This window comes from Pan troglodytes, chromosome 2 (genome assembly GCF_028858775.2).
Source record: "Pan troglodytes isolate AG18354 chromosome 2, NHGRI_mPanTro3-v2.0_pri, whole genome shotgun sequence".
NCBI lineage: Eukaryota > Metazoa > Chordata > Mammalia > Primates > Hominidae > Pan > Pan troglodytes.
The window spans coordinates 20871904-20894374 of NC_086015.1; the positions used below are offsets into that span (position 1 = coordinate 20871904).

Here is a 22471-nt window from a genome sequence, read left to right on the forward strand (position 1 = left end):
GGAACAGATGAATAAAATAACATAGAGATGGCTCAATGTACAAAGTATTTGTGGAAGCAATAATGCTGAGTTTGACACTGGAGAATATGATGACTAAAAAAAAACCAAACACTATTTTGAATACAACATAGAGTTAAAACCCCAAGGAATCCATCATCAGAAATAGAGATTGAGGGAGATTTAAAATTTCTCCATGTACTCTAATAGCATTAATATTGTACTCTACCAGACACTTTAATTTCCCCTAACTGTTACAAACACAGCAAGTGTACAGCATCAAAGAAGTTACCATGTTAGGAAGAGGGTCATTTTATAATTCTTCAAGTGGAAAATGTACCCCAAGCAGAGAACATCCTGAGATCTTTGGCTCAATGATAAAAATAAACTAGTGAACCTAATTTAAAAGGCAGAAAAATGGACCAGCTAGATGAAACATGTGAACTCAAACTGCAGGAATATATGATTACAAAGGTATTCCATTTCAAAACAGTAAATAGGCAATTGAACACCCCCGTGAGAAATACGTGTTTGGAAGAGGGCTGAAACATTTCATTACACCACACCAAATAGTAATTCCATGAAAATGAAGACAAAGAAAACTGAGAAAAAAATTCTAACATCTAATTTGACTTCAAAAATGTTTTTAAAAATCTGTGATTAAATACCCAGAATCAGCAGGTCAAAGGGAGTCATTCATTATGACCTTTGCCTTCAGGCTGGAACTGCTCATACCATCCCTGTAGATAACTGTCTACCTTCTTAAGGTTCTTGTGAAAAGGAAATTCCAAGGCCTTGCTGGTAATGCATATCAGTGCCTAATGTCAGAGCAGGGACAATTTCCTTTCTGTGGCACCCAAAATCCCTGTGGCTACAGCTTATCCACTTCCTCTAGTTCTTGTCCTTGTCCCAGTTGAGTTCAAGATCCTCTATTTACATGGTCATATGATTCTAAAAGAACATTTAAGGCCTCTTCTTCATCGTGTCTTAACTAAAGTTTAATAGTGCAAGAAACATTTGCATAGGGACTAGTGAGTAGAAGAGGAACTTGGATGTGTCTTCACTTGGGCTGCCCATCTTCCCTGGAATGACCTTCTGACCCCTGTCCAGCAAGCCAGCTCCATCACTTCCTCCAAGGCCTAGGTTCTCTCAAGTCTCATTGCCCTCCCAACCCTTCTCTTAGGTGTTTCTCTGTCTCAGGGCAGACATTGAGCCAGATTATAAAACCACAATGTGGCTCACAACCTCTCCTCACTTGCCCAAGCCGCCCTCTAAGGTTTTTTGGAGTAGGGGATGGGAGGGAGCCCCCCCGAAACTTGTCCTGCCACCTTCTGGGTAACAAGATTAATCTGTCTTTTCTCTCTCATGTGAATGCCATATGTCTCTGCCAAAAAGAACAGGGTGACATTTAGCTCATTTTTTGCTAATGAGCGTAAGTGGGAGCTGTCTAGGGAAGCTTCCTTTTGCCAGGTAATTTTTACATTTTAACAGCAACATTCTGGAGATTGTGTCCTCTCTTGTGTTGTGTATTGTTGATGGTTAGAATTTCCAACTAATTAAGAAAGGAGTCAGGCAGTGTGCCAAGCTGAAGGGGTGATGTTTTTGGTCTGGTAAGGTTTTGTTAATCTTACATCTCAGAGATAGGTCACAATTTTTATTAACCGTAGCAGGGCTGGGACTGCTCCCTTTATTATTTTTAACTACTTTAAAAATTGGAACTGTAATGCATACATAATGAAAAATAAGCCTCCATTTTCCTACCCCAAACTCCCAGTCACCTTCCCCCCACAGCATCAAATACAGTCCTTTTCACACAATACATATATAATTTATAAATGCTAGCAACATGATGAACTTATTTGTATTAGTTACTAAGGAAAAATAGGAAGAAAAGTTGGAAGGCACAGAATAAAACATATTCAGTCGAACCAAGGAAAGAGGCCTTATGAAATAAGAAAGGGTTTTATAAGCATATGAAGGGCAAAGATGGATTTTAAAACAGGCTTATTAATTAAAATCAACAAATGTATGGAAGATATATGGTATGTCAGGTCCTGGGCTGGTGCAGACAGTTTGAGGATTTATCCTATGTAGTGTCAAACTCTGATGAGCTCATTTAGTATGGAGAAAAGATTTGTAAGTTATGCTCTGTTGATCTCAAGCTCATGTGGGGAAAAAGACTCATACATAAATAATTGCAGTATATTATAATGAGGGCCATTGTCGAGGTTGAGGTATGTACTAAGTGCTTTAAGAGCCTAGAGGAGCAATTAATTTTCCGGAGTCAGAAACATCTTATCAAAGGAGGAAGCATTTGTGTTTTCTTGAAGGATGCCTCTAAGTTCTTCCAATGGAGAGAGGGAAACAGGAATTCTAAACCTAGCAAACACCATAAGCAAACACACTGAGGGTGAGACTGCATGGCCTTTTCAGGGAAGTAGATTGACATGACTAGCATTTATGGAACATATCTAGGTAGGAGACAATGCTAGAAAGGAAGATTGGGCCAGGTTATGATGGGACTTGTGCATCTCCCAAAGGGAATCAAATTTGTTTTAAAGTGAACTGTTGGAGACTTTGGGGTTGAGTAGTGATCCTCCAGGACAATGCTTTGATGGTTTGAGAAATAGATTGAAGTTGGGAGGGAGTAGAGACAGGCAGGGTTGGGAGGCTATTGCAGAAGTCCAATAGACAATAGTGCAATGAGACAGTAAAGCAGGCCATTCTGGTGGGAATGAGTTTGAAAGATACTTCTCAGTTGATTTACAATGCCTCGATGGTTAACTGGAACAGGAGGCCCTGGGAGTGGAAGTTGATGCTGAGTTCTTCATTCAGTTAGTCTACAGCATGGATAGCAAAACAAAACAGATGTATAAAGGACAGATTCAAGGAATTAAAATGAAGGTATGTTGAGTTTAAGATTCCTGGGGCACAGTCAGGCCAAGAATCTCATCAGGAAAAGAGAGAGTTTCAACAATAAAAGGAGAGTTAGCAATACTAAATGTTCCACAAACACCAAGACAGGTAAAGACTAAAAAGTAGCCATTGCGTTTGTCGATACAGGATTTTAACCATGATCTTTGGGAGGACAGTTTCCATAGAAGGGGATAGAAGCCAGTTACAATAGGCTGGTAACAAAAAGAACAATGAACATCAGAGAGAAAAGAATATATATATATTTTTTTACAGAAATTTCGGTGTGAGGAGCAAGGAGAGTGAGAAGGTGTAGCTTGAGAAGGAAAGAGAGTTGAGGAAAAATTTTTAGGAAGGGATGTCTAGAATGTATTTATATGTGGAAGAAAGCAAAATGCATAGAGAATGGACCAAGAGATGTGACAAAGCAAGGTAGAAGAACTGGAAGAACTGCCTCAGTGCTTCAAGATTTACGAAGGAAAGAGAAGCTCCCTGAGGGGTTGGTCTACTCTGCTTACCGCTTGCCTCTTTAACTCAGGGACTTACTTTCCCCTGGAATCTCACTCATGGCTGCCACAGCCATCACACTGGCTGTGGGGGTGAGAGAAGGAGTAGCTCTGTCTTTCAGAGGCCATCACTTTATCCATGATGGTACAGCTGAGAGGAGCTATTAATACTAACCCCTCTTTATTAACAACTTGGGGGAATTAGACCATAAAAAGCACATTTAAACACAAAGGCCCTATCCTCGGAGCCCACAGGCTCAGCCTCATGGGGTTTCTGATGAAGGCAACTTCTTCCCCTTCTGGATCCTGGAGGCCCTAGTCTTCTCCTCACTCCCTTGGAACACCCATGAAGACTCAAGGCACCAGACCCGAGAGAAAGTGGTCTAAGGCTGTCTTCCAAATCCCTGACTCCTTCCTGCCCTTGTATGATTGAAGTTGGGATTGGCCTCTCACTCAGGGAAGACCCCATTCCAGCTTCTGCCAACTAGAGGGTAACAAAACACCTTGGTATCAAAAGATCAATCACATCACAGCAGAAGAGTCCAATAAGCATAGAAAATATACATAGATGGTTTCTGATTCAGGGTTAGCCTCAGACAGCAGGGGTGGTGGGTGAAGTAACAATAAGTGGAATGGAAAAAAAGTTAAAGCAGTTTATTTTTTGGTGCATTTTGTGAAGGAGAATCCTAGGACAACTGCTGATATTGAGAGCTAGTGGGTTAGTTGGGATTTGAAGAGTAACAGTTTGGAGAATAAAGATTTATGGCAATTAGCAAACGGTAAAATATTGCTCAATATACCAGAGGCTCTGCTGAAGACGGAAATCATACACATGTAACACAGCCTAGCTATATGATTTTTTTTTCCACAGCAGAGTGGCAGCTGGGGGCATGCACGGAGAAAGCCATAGTTAGATTTATGCAAAGCTGTATATTGTCAAGGTGGGCACAGCAGAAGGACAAGAATGTGAGGGATCTAGGATGCTAGTGAGAATGTGGTTTAATTGAAGGTCTTGGTCATGAGGCCCAGGCTAGGTCGGGGGAAAAAGGATAAAAAGGGGTGCTGATAGACCAAGGGATTGGGAAGGGGTGGAGAAAGTACAGGTCTTGCTAAGACTGGCAGGGGGGTTTGGGGGAAGTAAGACAATGGGACTGATGAAAGGGCAGAGTTTCTGGCAAGACAATGAGTCTCTGAGTTTCAGATTTCAGAGATGAAATATTCCTGGGGTTGGGATTTGGGAGTGGGTAGATGAAGGGAAGTAGGTTGGTAGCAACACATCACATATTGGGATGTGTAAAATGATGTGGTCATCAGATATTCTGACTTCTTAAAACTCATGAAAATAAACCTGTCAATAAAAAACAGATTGACAAGACCCAAAGAAATGTAGACTTTGGAAGGCATTTGCTAAACTTTGCTTATCATGCGGTTTGGAGGTGGGATAGGAAAAAAATAGGTCTCTCTGTAGACTTCATAAAAAACAATACGTGAAGACCTCAATTTGTGGATGTCCTTCCCTTAAGAGAATGAACTAACTAATAACAAGTTTTATGTTCCAGATTTTTGGCTTCTCTAGAAAAACAAGATGGTCTTGGCAGCACTGAGCCAAGATTCCCTCAAGGTAGCAAAAAGATTTCTCACCAGAGTACCTGAGTCTAACATTCCGTGTTGCCATACTACACCTGGCTGGGTGTCAGTTGCTATTTATCAGTATGCTCACACATCTTTTTTAGAGTTAAGAGGAAAGTGAAATATTTCTTGTATCAAGGCCCTATCAAAATTAGAAAGCCAGAAGTGAATCAGGAAGAGTATTACTCTGATATGCAAAGTATATCGTTGTTGGAAAAACAAGAATTATGATGCTATTATGAAACAAATCCCTCCAACTTCACTCATTACATTACCTACCTGGCCCCCATACACATCTGAGTTTGCAATGACTCCTGTAATAAAATAGTGGTAGACATAGAATCATATACATGAGACAGCATTTATAAAACCAGTGTAATAAGTAACAGTTATTTTTGAGGGACTCATATTAGTCTATCATATTGTATCCTTTTGCTGATAGAATGATCTTATCAAATTCCCATTGATTAATAGATTCCCTCAAAGTGCTACCAATAGCCACTGAAAAAACTTAATGAACTCGCAAAGTAGTTCCTCAGTGGCTGAAAAGCATAGCTGTAATTCCCTGAGTGCCTAACTTCTTGGCAGCCATATACACTTGTGGAAGATGGATCCAAGGAAAATGGGTGAAGGATCTCTAGTGTCAGAAGAGAGGAAAATATGGAAATGAAAGCTTTTGGCAGGTCTAATTTGCCACATTACTGCTCAGGAAAAAAGGCAATCAATCGCTACATATTTCTTGCTGTTGAGGATCATGATAAAATAAATATAATTTAAGCTGTAGGAGCATAATAGATTAAAATCAACCCCTTGGATTGACTCAGGAAGCAAATGAGTAGCCAGTGTGGACTAGTACATTGATATAATCTACTATTTCCTTAAAGCATTTTGGTCATCTACTTTCTGCTCTAGTTAGCATTTATGTTAAGCATATGAACAGCAGTTGAATATGAAGGCTCAGAGGTTGAACTGCATCTTTGGAGAAATAGAGGAAATAACATGTGATTGAGGTTTGGGAAATGAAAATTGTCATAATACATTAAGGAAGAAAATAATCTGAAGGCCAAGTACTCACTGAATCAGAAAAAAAGTTGGAGAGTCCTAATATTGGAGCCTGTGAACTGGAAACTAGATATGAATTCATAACCTATGAGGGTATAAATGATGGCAAGAAGTCAGTAAACTGAGTCAGTGTTATTTTTGAGACTGAAGGAAGGTTCTTATGGAACAGGGAGTCTGAATAGTTCAAGTTCTGGGCATTAAATTGATGATGCAAATAGAAGACAGTTTGGTGAAGAGTGACAATGATTAAAATCTGAGATGGATTGAAATACGAAGAAAATTTAAAAGAGATAAAGCCTTGTATTGCTGGCATGATAGAATGAGATTTTAAAGGTATCTACTTTAAATATGAGCAGGTTACTCACCAGAATCCAACCATTTGCATACAGACAAAATAAATTGGCATAAGCATCATGGAGCTATTTAGAATGGGCATTTTATTAATGTCTTGCCTATCTTTTATTGCCCTGCTCTGAAATGTAATCTGAGGGAACCATTAGACAATATTCGCTGAGGAATGACTATGATATTTTGGCTCTTTTTCTAACTCCAACTTCTACGAATTTCACAATGCCATGAAAACACTTCAGCAAGAATTTTGGCAAAATATTTACAATTTCTTCAATAATATTGCTTGTGGAATATGAGGAATGGACAGCAACCACTTAGTGACTGCAGAGAGACAAGCAGGAATGAGGAAAAACAATTACTTACTACGCTATTTGTGATGAAAAAATCTGAGTTTAGCTTATTAAAAAGCCTGTTGGGAGCCAAGCATCTTACATGTCAGAGGAACATGCTGCTTCCCTTCACCACGTCTGAGATATGGTACCTACAGTTGGGCTGTTTGTGGGATGAAGAAGTGCTGCTATAACATCAGCAGGCGTGTGACCAGTGGCTTGTGGGAGACAAGCACTTATGGGAATAAAAAGGAACCTGGCACAGGCCTTGGGCCTCTGGCATCATTAGTTACAGGTCTGCCAAGATGCTTTGGGAAACATTTTAATTTAAATGCCAAGTCTATTTCAACGAAGCTCCCTGGTATGACCTGTTGGGAGTCCAGAGTGAGATGGATAGGTGCTCACTTTGGAGGGCACTGGTGAATCAGCTGGTGCTTCTATAAAAAGCATACTAGGGGTTAAACATCACTAAGTCCCTACTCAGCCCAGGAAAATCACAGTGAGAGCCATGGGATCTATGGCTTTCATAGCATTTTACTAGTGACTCGTAAATGCAGGAAAGATTAGATACTAACACACAAAAGGCAGAGACACCTCTGGGTGTTTATTCAAAATATCAAACTTAGAGAACTTGAAGAATAAAGACCCCAGCATTCTTTTTTCCTCCCCCGAAGCATACTCACAGGCTACTATGACTATAAATTTAATAAAGCAGATTTAAGAGCCTGATTTGAATTATTTCAATATTTTTTCCTCCAAAACTATCACAAGACAGAAAAAATAAACATTCTGAAACACAACGAGAAAAAAGAAAGAAAAGAGTTGAGACTGAATAAAACACTAAGCATTGTCCTTCGATGTAAAAAACTATTTCTGTTAGTGTGTAGGCCCAGGTTGGAAAGAGATGTACAAAAACACGAATTCAGAGGATCTGAAGAATTAAAACGCCCCCAAGAATAACATGAAAGTATTTGATGTTGCTTCAGGGGCAAGGGCGAGTATGTATATGTACGTAAAGTCCATTTCCTCAGAGGCTCCTTGGCAGTCTGTTACACCACCACGCTAATGAAAGCCAGGTCTTTAAGTTCACCCCCCCCCCTCCGGACTATTAGTTTCTCCTTTGCGCCCTGCGGGGACTGCATTCCTGGAAATGAAAGCACACGAGTTGGGGAAGGGCTGGGGTGCCAGAGAGGGTAGGAAGCTGGAGCCCACGGAGCCTGGGATGGAGAGGTGGGTGGGCCCAGGCCTGGGGCGTGGGGTGGCGGTGGAAGGTCTGGGGTCTCACCCTTCGGAGTTTTGGGTCTTGTCTGGCTCCAGGGAGGGAGATCCAGGGGAGATATTTGCGAACGGAAGCCACACGATCAGCTTGGACTTTTAGGCCAGTCACTCCGCCTTAAGTGGGTGCGTGAGAACCAGAAGAGGGACTGGCTGTAGCGCTGCAAGTGAGATCCTGTCCCAAAAGATGAGCCTGACTTAGGCTGGGCCCCGCAGGCCGGCAGGGCCAGCCGGCATCCCTGGTAGGGGAATCGCGAAGGTCTCAATGATAAATCTGTGTGTGGAGACTCAGAGGGCACGAAATAGGCTCTGCTGATGTCCTCTGCCCCTCATAGCCTGCCAGCCACCCCAGCCTTCACCCCTGCCTCAGCATCCTTCCAACTAGTTGAATCAATCAGGAGCCCAAGGGAACGGAATTGGTCCCAGTGTATGAAATGGGTCTGACCCACTGGGGAAGTCAGAGATGAGCGTCCCGAACTGGGTGGGAAGGAAACGAGTTCCGTGCGCGGGGCTGGGGCAGGAGTGAGGCGCAGCGGCCGAGATCCTCAGCGCCGGGACCCTTGTTCCGGGCCCCGAGGCCTGCGCGGTAGTTGCCCCTCGGGGTTCCGGGCGGGTGACTGACAGTTGCAGCAGCTCTGGGGAGGCGAAGGATAGGCAATGACTTGGGGCTCCCGTCCACTCGGCTTTGAGGTCCCCGCGGCCCGATGACCCGGCCTCGGTGACAGCAGCCGCGACGGCGGCAATCTCGACAGGGAGCTAGGCGGCTCGCGGTGGGTCAGGGGGCGACCGAGGAGGGACCACGCGGCCTGTAGGGGGCAGCGCCGAGCTCGGGAGGAGACAGCAGCCGGCGGGTGGGGTGGGTCTGGGCTGCCCCCTCCGGGAGCTGCCCCGGGGCCGCACGGCGATTGTCATACCCGGCCGCCCCTGCCCGCCGTGCGCTTCCTCTCGGCGCCGCGGGCCTTAACGGGGCTCTGAGGGGACGTGACAGAGCTCGGCACGCGGCAGCCTCTGGGGAGTTAGGGTCCGGAGAGACCCACGCGTCGCCCCCCGCCCGCCCGGGGCCGGGAGATCCTCGGGAGCCGCCTCCGCGTGTCCAGAGAGTGTCGGGGCGGCCGCCACTTCCCCTCGCCCTTCGCCGGAGGTGGGCGCCTTTTCCTGCGTGGCGGGTGCTCCGACCCCAGTTGCTCTGAGCCCCGGGGAAGCGCGCCCCGAGCCCCTGACGTGGGCGCCCCGTTACCTCGGGGTGGGTGCCTGGGGCCCCTGAGGTGGGCGCGGGTTGCCCCGGGGTGGGCGCCCGGCCCGCGCGGGTTATTTTTGGCGCCCGCAGAGGCGCGTGTGTTGGGGCGTGTTTTCCTTCCCCAGGTGCCGAGAGCCGGGGCTCCGCCGGCGCCCGAGCTGACTCGTCTCTCTCTTCTTTCCCCTGCAGGAATCTTCCGATAATTCTGCCGCCGCGACTTTAACCGTGCGCAAGGCGAGAGCTCGAAACAAACATCACATCTAAATTAAAAAAAAAAAAAAAAAAAAAAAAAAAAGCGGAAGAAGCGGCCGAGGCGGCGGCGGCGGCGGGAGGAGAGGAGGAGGGGCCGCGCGCGGCGGCCCGAGGCGGCGGCGGGGACGCGGGGACGCGAGGACGCGGCTTTGTGCAGGCGGGTCGCGGGGCGCCCATGGCGGAGTGCGGCCGGGGGGGCGCCGCCGGCGGGGCCCTGCCCACCTCCCCGGGCCCGGCCCTCGGCGCCAAGGGCGCCCTGAAAGCCGGAGTGGGGGAAGGCGGTGGCGGGGGAGGTCGCCTCGGCCACGGGCGGGCGCGCTATGACAGCGGCGGGGTTTCCAACGGAGACTGCAGCCTCGGCGTGTCCGGGGACGAAGCCCGGGCTAGCCCTACCAGGGGACCCCGCGGCGTTGCGCTCGCCCCGACCCCCAGCGCGGTCGTCTGTACCCTCCCCCGGGAGAGCAAGCCGGGCGGCCTGCCCCGCCGGAGCAGCATCATCAAGGTAGGTGGGAGAAGGGCGCTCATCGCCCACCCTCAGCCGTCCTTGGGTTCTATTTTCTCCCTGGGGGAGTGGTGGTGGAAGGAGAAAGCCCACCGCTAACAGGAACCACTGGAGCATGGGTGCTTGGGGTGGTTGAGCGGGGATTGGATGCAAATTGCATGTGGAAAGAATGGAGAGGTGATCCCTAATGTGCAGGGGGAGCTGTGCTCAGACATCCTCAGTTGAACTTGGGGCTGTCACCTCTTCCAGGATTGGTCTGGCATTAGGGCCTTGTACCTGCCTGGGTAGGGCATACTCTTATGTGTAGCCTGGTCTGGTTAACAGACTCCCTGTAAGATTTCTATTGTATCTTAAACACAGATAGGGATTATGTGAAATGTGAGAACATTTTCTTAAAAATCCCAGGCGGCGAACAGAGGGTGAACAGAGATTATTTAATAGGTTTCTTCTGATCCGTATACAGTTAGTTGGCTCTTACAAATGTTTACACTTCGAGGGTGCAAAATCTCCTAATATCCGGTCACTCGGTCACAAAGAAAAATAGAGTAGATTTCTGAACATAAATGCAGATTTCCGCTTTCTTAGGCTCAAAAGCTCAGAGATTACAGTTCCACACGATTTAATCTTTTTCCTTGCTGCAGTAGGCAGGCCTCGAGTACTGTGGAAGTTCTTTTGGGCAGTTTGCTTGGTTTTGCTTGCACAGTGTTAGCGGAAGAAAGCCAGCGATTGTTTTGAGCATTTTAAACTCAAGAAGTAATATTAGGAACTCCCGAGTTTGTGTTAGTTTCATTCTAATGTTACATTTTGGTTCGCAATGTAAAAATATTTTTCGTGACATGAAGTGCGAAAAAAAATAGTTGATGAGCTAAGAAGAGCAGAGCCTTAGGCAAGACCAGCTCATTCGGCTCGCTCAAGTTTGGAGCAAATGAAAACATTGCTTTCTGAAAATCAAGGAGTTATCAGGACAGGGAGCAGCAAAGCAAATTGACAGGCTGCACCCACCCTTCCTGTGGCTGATAACTGGTGGGAGGGCAGAACGTGCCACAGTAAAGAGAGTTGGCAGTGGTGGTATCTGAAATTTTATTGGACCTACAGAAATCTTCCAAGTACTGTGAAAATGTCTGATGGTGTTATCAACTTATGCAGTAATCTAGTGAAATATACCATCTTGCTACTCTATGTTAGAGGCAATTGTGAAACTGCATTTCCCTTTGTCATCTGTTTGCACAGTTTATGTCTGGGCAAGGACACAATTTGAAGGGTTTGGAGATCAAGTGTATTAACTACCTGCAGCACACACTTAGAGATAAACTAAGGAAAGTAAAGTGTCTTTTTGCTGCATACATAGCTTTTAGTGACTTACGTTTTCTTTTACTCTGTAGCTTATGTTTCCATGGAAGTTGCTTTCAACTGTGCATGATAATCAATCCTATTGACAGAGTTATGTGACATTTCTGTTTTTATTTGTCACAAAATATTTGTGGTGATTTTGCATTGTGGTGTTAATAAAATTTGAGGTGACAATTCCAAAGAAGATACCAGCCTACCTAATTTTAACCCCTTTCTTTTAATTGTTTTGAATACTTGTTTTTGCATTAAAAAATCACACTTTATTAGTGTCCATAGTGAGATTCATAGTGTAACTTACTGAATTACAAAAACGTTTGTTTTAATTTTACATTACTGGGCGATAAGCAAGAAGGATGATTTGTTAGTATTTCTGATATATGGAATTGGGAACTTGTCAATAGATACCATTTCTTAATTGAAGGCTCTAGAAGCACATGGGGGAAATGATTAATTGTTCAAAAATCACTGGTTTTAGAAATGATATTGATACTTATGTTGAATTCTGAAACTTTTAAGGATATTTTGTCATTTTTCTTCTTTGTAAAGAAAGCATTTGGCTTCTTGTTCACCAGTGTAACCCTAGATATGAAGTGCCAGGAATGTAGTAGCAGCTCAATAAATTGCTTATTGAATGAGTGGAGAAAGTACATGTTTTCTCTGAGTTCTGTTAATTTATAAAACAATTGGTTTTGGATTTACCAGTCCCATATTTTGTTCATTGTATTGTACCTCCAAAGAAGGCTTGACATACTCCTTTTTCTTGCCTCTGTTTTCACTTTGCATTTTCTTAAAACTTTCGAAAATTATGGAAGTAGTGTTGAAAGTTGATCAATACTGGGTTATAGGAAAGAGAGAATGCTATATTTAAATAGGTAACTAACTACTTGGTATATTTCCCCTTGAATTGGTGCCTTGAAGCATCAAGATTTTTGGAATGTATTGTAGTATTTTCTAAAGATAACTTCCAGCATCAGGACAATATCCTAATAGAAAACAAAGTCTTTAACATCAAATTTCATAAAGCAACAAATACTGCACAGATAGTTTTGTCATGTGAATGGCAGAAATTATGTTTCACTTTTGTTTAAAAAAAAAGAATAAAAAGCTAAAGCAGAAGCCCATGTGAAAAAGCAATAGTGACATCTTTCCTTGGTTTCCTTATTTTTTTTAATATAAGGGATGAATGCAGTCAGGTGGTCTCTGAGTAGAGGCAGGAGTAGATTAGTAAGCAAGGTGATAATTGGGGACTTGAGGGAATAGCAGGGAGTGAATGCTACCTGGGGAACTGAGGCCGTATTTATGGGGTTGTATTAGTTGAAATGTTGGGCTTCTGAACTGTGCCTCTCGCCTAGCTTCCATCTTCATTACAGTCTTGACAGCCCTCTTTGTTGGAGATCCTTAAATCAGAGGGAGAATAATGGCCTAAATGTGCTATAAGGTGGGCAAAGAAAGGGGGACTATTGCTAAAGTGCAGGGCATATGCAGAAATACACTGTAGGCTGACCCGAATCTTATTCCTCATTTAAAATAATTTATTTGGTACTCCATCTGTTTTGTAAATGTGGTGTTGAGTAAGAAATTGTTGTAAAACAATATTTTCTGCCAAAATAGATGCACAGATCTATACTAAAAGAGCTCTTTGGTTATGTTAACAGTGTTGATTAAAATTCAGAGTGAGCAGCTTTGTAGAACCTTTTACAAATACCTTGAGATGATAAATAAATCATGGAAATCATCACCAGACTTTTCTACTTTTCCTTAGCTTATTGAAAATAATGGTCGACTTTTGAGATTATTTACAAAGGCTCATTACTGGATTTTAGAGAAGAAGCCGTTATGTTTGTCATCTTAAGTAATCTAGTAAATGAAAACATCACTTTCATTTTCTCTTTCCATAATTCATTTCATCACTCTATTCAATATAATCTATGCTTTATTTTGAAACAGTTAATTTGGTTAATTGTTCAGATGGCATCCATTATTTGCAAATAGCTCAATCTTTTAATTCAAGAGCTTGGTCTAAAAATATGAAGTAGCATTTTAGGCCTTAGATTTCTGTTTAAGTTTAGAAAGAAATGAAGTTAAAATGTCTATTGCTGTGGATGATTTATTTTAGTCAGAACTAGTTAAATACTTTGGTTGATACTTTAAAAAATGAGGTATGATTTACATACAGTAAAATTCACACTGGTTTGTGTCGAGTTCTGTGAACTTTGACCAATACATTCAGTCATTTAATCACCACCATCATGAAAATATAGGGCACTAACATCACCTCAAAAAACTCCCAGGTCTCTGTGGTCTTTCACTCCCCTCATCCCCAGACAATGGCAATCTTCGGTTCTTTTTTAATCAGTAGGAAATTCGGCCATTACCTTATCTTGGTATTTAGAAGTAATAACAGTGGCCAACACTTATTAAACACTCACTACATGCAAAACACGTGAAAAAAGTGCTTACCGTAATTCTCTGACTCGGTCCTGTGCTAACCACAGAGACAGGAGGAAATCGGAGTTCAGAGAGGTTAACCCTGTGCCCCAGGTGCTGGAGCTACTTGTATCCCGCTTGGGTATATGGCTGCACTCCATTGCTTCCCCACATTACAGTGGCAGTTTGAATTTTTTGTGTAGCTAAGGCAGCATCAGTGGTTTCAGACATTGGATTTGATTGCCCTCTTTAAATGTAGGAGATATTGGAAGAAGGAAAAGAATCTCTGTTTCTGCTGGTGGAAGAAGTTGGCAGATAACATAGCCAGGAGGCTTTTAGTCACCTGTTGTGGCTGCTTGACCAGGGCTTGCAGCTTCACAGGGACCAATGATCTGACCTTGCCCAAGGTGGCAGCCTTTATTTTTCTTAATATCATTATTGCCATTGTCATAGTGTCATGTCGTGTAGAAGAAACACTTTTACTGTCTTTATACTACTATGTTCACCTATGTCTTGACACTGAGCTCTCCAACATGGACAACAAGCAGCCTTTTCACATCTATTATACACATTTAAATGAAATAAAACTTTTATATGTGTCTTGGCCCATGGTTTAAATAAACTAGGCTCCTTGCAGGCAGAAGTTGGACTGTATTTACCAGTTCTGCACAGGTAACAAATACTCAGTAACCATTTTTTAATTGGATCTTAAAAATAATATCTGCATTTGACTTTAGACATTTTTTTTGAATGGGGGAAACAAAGATACCACATGCCCAGCAAACCTGTGGGCACATCATAAATAATTAAACAGACAGTAGCTGGATAACAAAGGGAATTTGTCTGGATAGATAGGAAACCTGGATCATTAAGGTCAGAAAAATCTAATGGCCAATCAGCAACTCCCCACTTTACTTTGTGCTAATACATTTTAGACCACACAAGATAACTGTTGAAAGGCCAAAGCGTGGTTGCTTGTTTTAGCCTGCTCAAAGAGCTTTTGTCACAATTCAGTTTAGGTTTCAAAAGCAGAGTATATTAATTTTCATGCCCTAAAATCTACGTGCTCCCTTTTGCTTTCCTCCTCCTCCATTTTCCAGCCTCCCCCAAATGGTTGTATTTGATTTGCATGGTTTTTCATCAAATCCAAATAGGCAACTGACAGGAAATTGTTTATTTTATTAATTGCTGATATTGGCCACTTAAGTTATTTTCTTAGAACGTTCTATCCCAGAATCTGTTCACTTTTATAGTTCTTTGTGCTCTACAAGGAGCCTAAACTAGAATGTTATTTACTTTCTTTTTTTGTGCTTAAGTTACCCAGGCTTCAATATTCAACAAAATAGGGCAACATTATTTACAGCCTAAATGCAGATATAAATGAAGTATGAACATTTATAGTTTTTCTTCAGACTTTATACTTATGTGTTCAAGAATAGATGCTTTCTTCCTTCTTAATACTAAGTTTTGGATGCCAGTTATTTACTTATCTACCAGACTTCTGGATTACTTTAATTTCTTTTCTGTTCTATATTGGTGGGATTCAAATATTTTTACCAGTGGGCCACAGGATCTGCGACTGTTATGTTTGTAAGCTGCCTGCTGAGCTTTTTTCTACTGATAAGATTGGTGAATTGAGAGGGTTGTGCTTAGCATGAGTGTCGTTTGTGACTCAAACTGAAGTCAGAGCCGCTAGAGCCAGCCACTATTCTTTGTATCAGAGTAATTCCATAGCTTTAGGGTGCCCAAAGTATATAACTCATTGCATTGAGCTTCAGCAACAATTATGTGAATGGTCCAGCCTTCTGGCAGGACACTTGGCACCCACCCATTCCAGAATGGCAAACCAGGGCAGGTTGTTAGGCCCTCTTACCACTAGCACTTGGTCCCATGGCAGGGGTAATTAGGTGAACCATGTTTTAGCTAGTAATCTCAGCTGGGCTGCATCCTGTGGTCGAGGGCTGCCCCCAGGCCACATGTTGCATATCTGGATTATTCAGGAGGCAGAATTGTGGTGGGAACAATAGAAAGTCTGTAGTTAGGGGCTTGGATTAGATCCTGGCTTCCCTGGTTCCTTTCTTTATGGCCTTGGGCAAGATACTGAAGTCTGTATGTCCAGTTACTCCATCTCTAAAACAGGTAGAATAAAACCTCCTCTCATAGCATTGTTGTAAAGATTAAAGGAGATGATTGATGTGTGAGCAGTGTGTGGCACCTAATAAGCATTAGTGTGTTTTTCTGATTCTTAGTTGAGCAGACTCCTTTAGAGAGGTGAGCAGACTAACATGGCCATGCTCGTTTTGAAAGTTTTGTCTTTTGAAATATGCAGAATGTGCCTAGGGAAATTTCTCAGACATGTTCCATAAATGCTCTCAGTAATTGTTTTGGTGTCTTTCTAAATCTGATACCTCAGTACAACTGCACACACATGTAAATAGCCCCAACTATGGGATCAAAGGGTATTGAACATACAATTTCATTGTGCCAAGCACCCACATGTCTTGCTTTGCCCAGGACAATCCAGGTTTACATCTTTTGCTGTGACAAGATTATTAATAGTGCCTCCCTTAACTCTCAAAGGCATCTCAGCTTGGACGATAAATAATATGGTCATCTTACTTGTAATCTTCTTTTCACAAACTGCCTTACAACCTATGCTGGAGCCCCATGAGATTCCCCTCTGTGCCTAAACTTAGCCTTTATGGTGACAACTCTGTTTCCTCAGGTTTCCTTCTCTCTTAGTCATCTTTAAGGTTTTCCTCAGTTAACCACTTCCCAGTTAGAATGAATTATTTCTCTGTCTTCCAGCCACCACTCTCCCTGTATCTCCATACAGTCCTTCTGCCTCTTAGGCAACTACATCTTTTTCATCCTGAATTTATGAAAACACCTAGTTTAATGTCTTGTGAAAAGTATTTGTTTAAGTATATATTTGTTGAATAAATGTGTGAATGGATAAATAAGGGGACAAGAATGAGTCTTAGGAGTTGGATGAAGATGTTATTTAGACTTAACTCCAACTGGTTTTGATTGGAATATAAAACTCAATGGGATGTGTGCTTCAAAGAAGAAATTTATTCATGCACATAATTTTGAAAACAAAGGAAATACCTTCATTTAAAGTTGGATCTAGGAATTTGGTTGATTCTATAACTGTTCTGTAAGATGTTAATATAAATGATTGCTCCCTTTTGTGCCCTGAAATAAGAATAGGCCTTTGAAATTTTCTTTTGATTTATATTCTGCTGTCAAAGTTTAAAAAGGATGGCAAGAGAACATTATTGTTTGCTAAGGGATTTAATCTGTTTTCTGGTATTTGGTTTCTTTAAGTGATATCTGTAGTTTTTGCTCAGTTGTTGTTTATTTTTGAGGAACTGAATTACTTAAACTTCTATTGTCATTAATATTTGCTAGTCACACGGTATTCATTGGAAGTGCTATAAAATTAATAATTAAAAATAAAATACATAAGGAATCTGGAGTACTGATAAGAGTTGTAGGAGTGCGATCTCTAATTCCTCAGCATGTTTTGTTATGTAACGGTAGAAATTCTGCCCTTTGTTGCAGTGCAAGGATTGGGTGAAGAAGAGATACTAGGAGATGCTTTGTATGCATCATCTCATGCAAGTCTCGCCAGAACCTGTAAGGAGACATTATCATTCCCCTTACAGACAAGGGAACCCATTCTACAAGGTTTGGGAATTTCCAAGCAAGGTTAGAGAGAGCCTGTAAGAGGCAAAGCCAGCATTCCGACCGGGTTTGACTGTCCATGTTTTGAACTGCTCCATCACCCTCTCCCACTCCATCCTCTGGATGACTTTGATTTTTTTCTTTCTTCTCCTACTTGCCCAAGCCATTCTGACTTCTTGATCTTAGCAGTTTCTACCAGTACTAAAATAGACAACTAATTTTTAATGAGAAAAGTTTGGCTTTTTGTGGCTGAATCTTATGATGAAACCAATGTGTACCTAACCAACATGAAGCCATAACCATAGTCCTGCCCATCGTGCCTCAAGTTTCTGTCTGATCTACAAACCAGGACCTTGTCCTTTTCCTCTCTGCTCTCCTTTGATGGATTAGAAATTCTTTTAGGGGGGTTAGTTTCCATTTTTGTTTCTTTTTTAACAAAAAGTTGATTTATAGTTCTATGCATTTTTAGGGTCCTGGAAGGTAAAGCAGGTAACAATTAGTAATGGTTTGTTTTTTTAGGTGGGCTTCTTATAGTATCTATTCCTATGATTGTTTTGGAATTGTCAACTAATTATAGAATTTTAGAATACAGTAATACAACACATTACTGTGTAGTCAATATTCAGTATATTTTTGGAGTGTGCTAAATGTACTGATTTGGATATTGCAGATATTAACATCCCAGAAACCAAGCAGCTGGGTTTAAAAGTGATTAATCATGGAGATTCATGAGATTTTCACAGCGGAAAGAGATCATGTAAAATTCTTTTGTAGTTAGAGATACACAAGGCCATACTGATTAGTACATTTAGCTCCTAGCTATGGTTGAATTCATTTATTTGCATATTAGCATAACAGAATTGGAAAAATTTGTTATGTAATACTGCAGTATGTGAGTATTAATAGAACAAGATGTGGTCTTCTAGATTAAAAAAATAGCTATTTTTTGTGAATTTGTTTTTTGCTATAGATAGCTGCATGTGTACACATGCTATACTTGTGTATGCATATACCCTGAAGACTGTTTATAAATCGTAAAGATTAAGAGCAAACCAAATAATGTAGTGCTAGGTTGACACAAATTCTGTGTCTCTCTCTCAGAGACTGATGGACTGATGGGTAGCAGGTGTATGCTCTTTAAATTGAAAATGCCCAGGAAGGGATAGGCTGTTCCCTATGAGCATTGCTGATGAAGCCTCTTTTGCTTTTGACCAATTAGTGTGGTCACAGAGGGTTCAGTGACCTCATTTGCAGCTACCATCAGAATTACAAGCCATATGACTCTCTCCATATGGTTTCCTGCTACCTTTTATTTTTTATTCTAAACTCTGATATTCTGTAGGCATAGTAAATGTATTTTTTCAAGTTATTTATATGGTTTAATGTTTATTATTGAATAAAGGATATTGCTTAGATTTTTATTTCTATCAATCCATGCTAATATCTTATATTAAATGCCAATATAATTATTCAGATGTTTTCATATTGAAGCTAATAAAATTCCTATTGAAATACTGGTTTTGAGAATGTCTTCATCTGTGGAGTATTTGATGATTTGTTGAAAGAGATCTGTATGCTCTTCCAAAGTTTTCCCTGGTTTATGTATATTTCCAGAAATAATTTTCTATACATTAAAAATAATATTAGCAGTAGAATTACTATATCATAGGACAGACATGTGTACATTCAGCTTTAGTAGATACTATTAGGTGATTTTCCTAACTGGTCCAGCCAATTTACACACCTACCAGGTTATATGAATGCTAGGTGCTCTAAATGCACACATTTGGTATTATCAGTGTTTCTTTGTCTTTCTGCTTTTTGATTGTAACTATTGTGACGGTTATGTAATGGTACTTTACTGTGGCTTTTTGGCTGAATTTCTCTCATGGCTAATGATGTTGAGCATCTTTTCATATGTTTCTTGGCCATTTGGATATTCTCTTTTGTGAAAATGCTTTTTCAAGTCTTTTGCCCATTTAAAAAGTCGGGTTGTTTTTATTTTTTAAAAAATGGTATGTAGGACTTAATTTACATTTTCTGAATATGTCTTTTGTGATATATATATATATTCAAGTTGTTTATATGGTTTAATGTTTATTATTGAAGAAAATAAAGGATATCGCTTAGATTTTTATTTCTATCAATCCGTGCTAATAGCTTATATTAAATGCCAATGTAATTATTCAGATGATATATGTGTTTTGTGATATATCACAAAAGACATTTTCAGCATATATAGATATGTTGAAACATGTATCTATATAGATATAGATATATGTTGAAAATGTCTTCTAATATGTGACTTGCTTTTTCACTGTCTTAAAGGGTATATTTTAATGAAAATTCTTAATTTTAGAGAAGTTCAGTTTATCAGTATTTTTCTTTATGGTTATTATTTTTGAGTCCTGTTTCAGAAATGTTTACTTAGCCTAATTCTATGAAGATAGTCATTTATTTAACCACTGGAGTCTTATTGTTCTATTTTTCATGTTTAGATCTGGATTTTATTTTGTGTGTGTGGTGTGAGGTAGGGTTAAAGATTTTCTTTCCATATAAATATCCAATTAATTCAGCACCATTTATTTGAAAACAGAATCTCTTTCCCACTGCACTGCATTGGTCTTCGATCCTAGATCAAGTGGCCATTTATGTGTGGGTCTGTTTTTGGAGTCTATTTTGTTACATACACATAAAGTCCTTATGTACTTACCACACTGTCTTTCTGGCTAGGTATATACCTAACAGAAGTTACTCCATATGTATATTGAAAGACATTTCCAAGAGTCCTTAAAGCAGCATTAATTCTAACAGTCCCAAATTGGAAGCAACAACTCAAATGCCTATCTTATAAAATAGCGTATCATACAGTGGAATCCTATGAGGAAAAGGAAGAAAGAAGAACAGAAACAGCAGATGACTGCCCCATGCACTGCTTGAGTCTCCCAAGCATAATGTTAAGGGAAATAAACCAGCCACAAAAGAATACATATTTTTGATTATAATTATATAAAGTTCAAAAGCAGCTAAACTAATTTGGAGTGGTAGAAGTTATAATAGTGGTTACACTTGGGGATAATAATTGAGGGGGGAAGCAAGGGACCTACTGGGTGCCAGTGATGTTTGGTTTCTGCATCTGGTTGGTGATTCCAAATGTGGGTTTACTTTGTAAAAATCCATTAGGTTTTACACTTAGGATTTTTTTTCTGGAAGTCTATCATACTGCAACAAATTAAGTTTATTCAAACAATTAAATTGTGAACATTAATCAAACTCAGATACCAATTGGTTATTTCCTCCTGCACTATTTAGGGCCGTGCCTTTTACAGTTTTTTGCTGTCTGTGGATCAGCATGTGAAACATTTCTGCTGCTGTGGACACTTGTACATGGTGAGACCTGTTAAAGCCCTGCACTGGTTGATGGCCTGGAGAGGGGGTGGGTGGAGAGAGGGGCAGCTTGCTGGAAGAGCCTGAGGACTGGATCTTCCTTGGAATATACTGAAAGCACAAAAGGAACTGGGCCTGGGTGGAAAGTTGACACATTAGTGAAGAGTGTGTTGGTCACTGCAGTCGTTTTACACTGCAGTCGTGATTGCTTGGAGTTTGTATGATTTGTTTAGTGTAGTTTTGAGCTTCAGGTGCACTCGAAAGTTTTAATATTTGAAAATGTGCTGCTCATAATAAAACTTTGAGAACCACTCATTTGTGGAGCACCTGCTCTTCACATAACAGTTTTCTAGATAGAGCTTTTTGGTCTCAAAAGCAGTTAACAGACCAAAACCAGTTATCCAGATATATGGACAAAATGGAGAGTTGTTTGATCACCGCTAAGTAATAGCATACCTAGGATCTCAGGTGGTCGGTCAACAGAGTTTTAGCTCTACTGAACACTTATTCTGCCTAATCTAAATATTCTTTTGGGTAGGAAAGGACGAAGGGAAAATAATCTTCAGATGGGTCATTTTAAGACACATTGGAATTACCTGGATTCTAAAACATACTAATGTGAAGACCCCACCTGGCTGCAATTGAATCAGAACCTCTGGGGGTTTCCTAAAGTGCCCTGGGAGATTTTAAAGTATAGCCAGGGTTAACAACAGCTGTGAAACCTTTCTTATATGTTGGGTTCTCGACTTCCCTGTGTAGCTCTGTTAGATATGAGAGAACAAACAGCTCCCAGAATCCTGCAGATGATAGTTGGTGAGCATGTGGCTGGTGGAGTGTAGGGGGCAGGATTAAACCTTAACTTGCCTCGGTGGAGTTTTTCTTTAAGGGAGTTGAGCTGCCCTTTTTTGGAGGGGATATAAAATGTCAATGAAGGGGAATAATTCCTTAGTAAAATTTGGAGAAATAGATTTTATATGTGAAAATGACAGTCTGCCCTATGTGTCTTTTTTTGATCTAGGTAAAGGTAAAAATTATGTCAATTACAAAAAAAAAAAAGGCCCTGGGTTGGTTATTTGGAGCCTTAATCCCCCTTGATTAATCATTACTGTGCAGCTCCTAGTCCCTGTAGTTCCTGGCGAGTCCCTGGGCTCTTGTCCATCCCTCACAAGAGAAACTATATCGGTGTACCCATGGCATTCTGCAGCATGAAGGAGGAGCCTCCCTAGGAGAAATTGTCTTTAGAATTAGTTTGGCAGAGGCACTAGCACTATTTCTAGACAGAGGTGATTGGATGTTTCACTTTGCTAAATGAGTGTAGTAAAAACGCTGTTTACTCACAGAAGATTATAAATCGGCACTTGCCAGACAGGTGTCTGTTTGTAAGGGTGATTTATGCGGGGAGGATGTGAACCATCTGGTGATGCTCCAGTGCTCCGCCCGAGGGTGGGCTGACAGTCTGGGTTGGCACGTCATGACCTTTGCGTGAATGTGTACTTTCTGAATGCTAGAGCATTTTCCTCTTGCCATGCTGACCTTTGCGGTAAAGAGGAATGAACATTGAACT

At 41.2% G+C, this 22471-nt stretch overlaps 1 protein-coding gene across 5 annotated transcripts in view; it reads left to right on the top strand.

Annotated features, from left to right (window-relative positions):
* The window catches only part of PLCL2 (phospholipase C like 2), a 247265-nt gene that overhangs the window by 37237 nt on the left and 187557 nt on the right, over nucleotides 1-22471 (top strand). For 2 of the 5 annotated variants that reach the window (XM_526146.8, XM_054680394.2), the window contains exons 1-2: nucleotides 9064-9203; nucleotides 9489-10053. In XM_526146.8, the coding sequence (XP_526146.3) occupies nucleotides 9727-10053 (327 nt within the window). In that variant the 5' untranslated portion in view covers nucleotides 9064-9203; nucleotides 9489-9726. The other 3 variants (XM_054680393.2, XM_054680391.2, XM_054680392.2) reach the window with 3 other exon arrangements.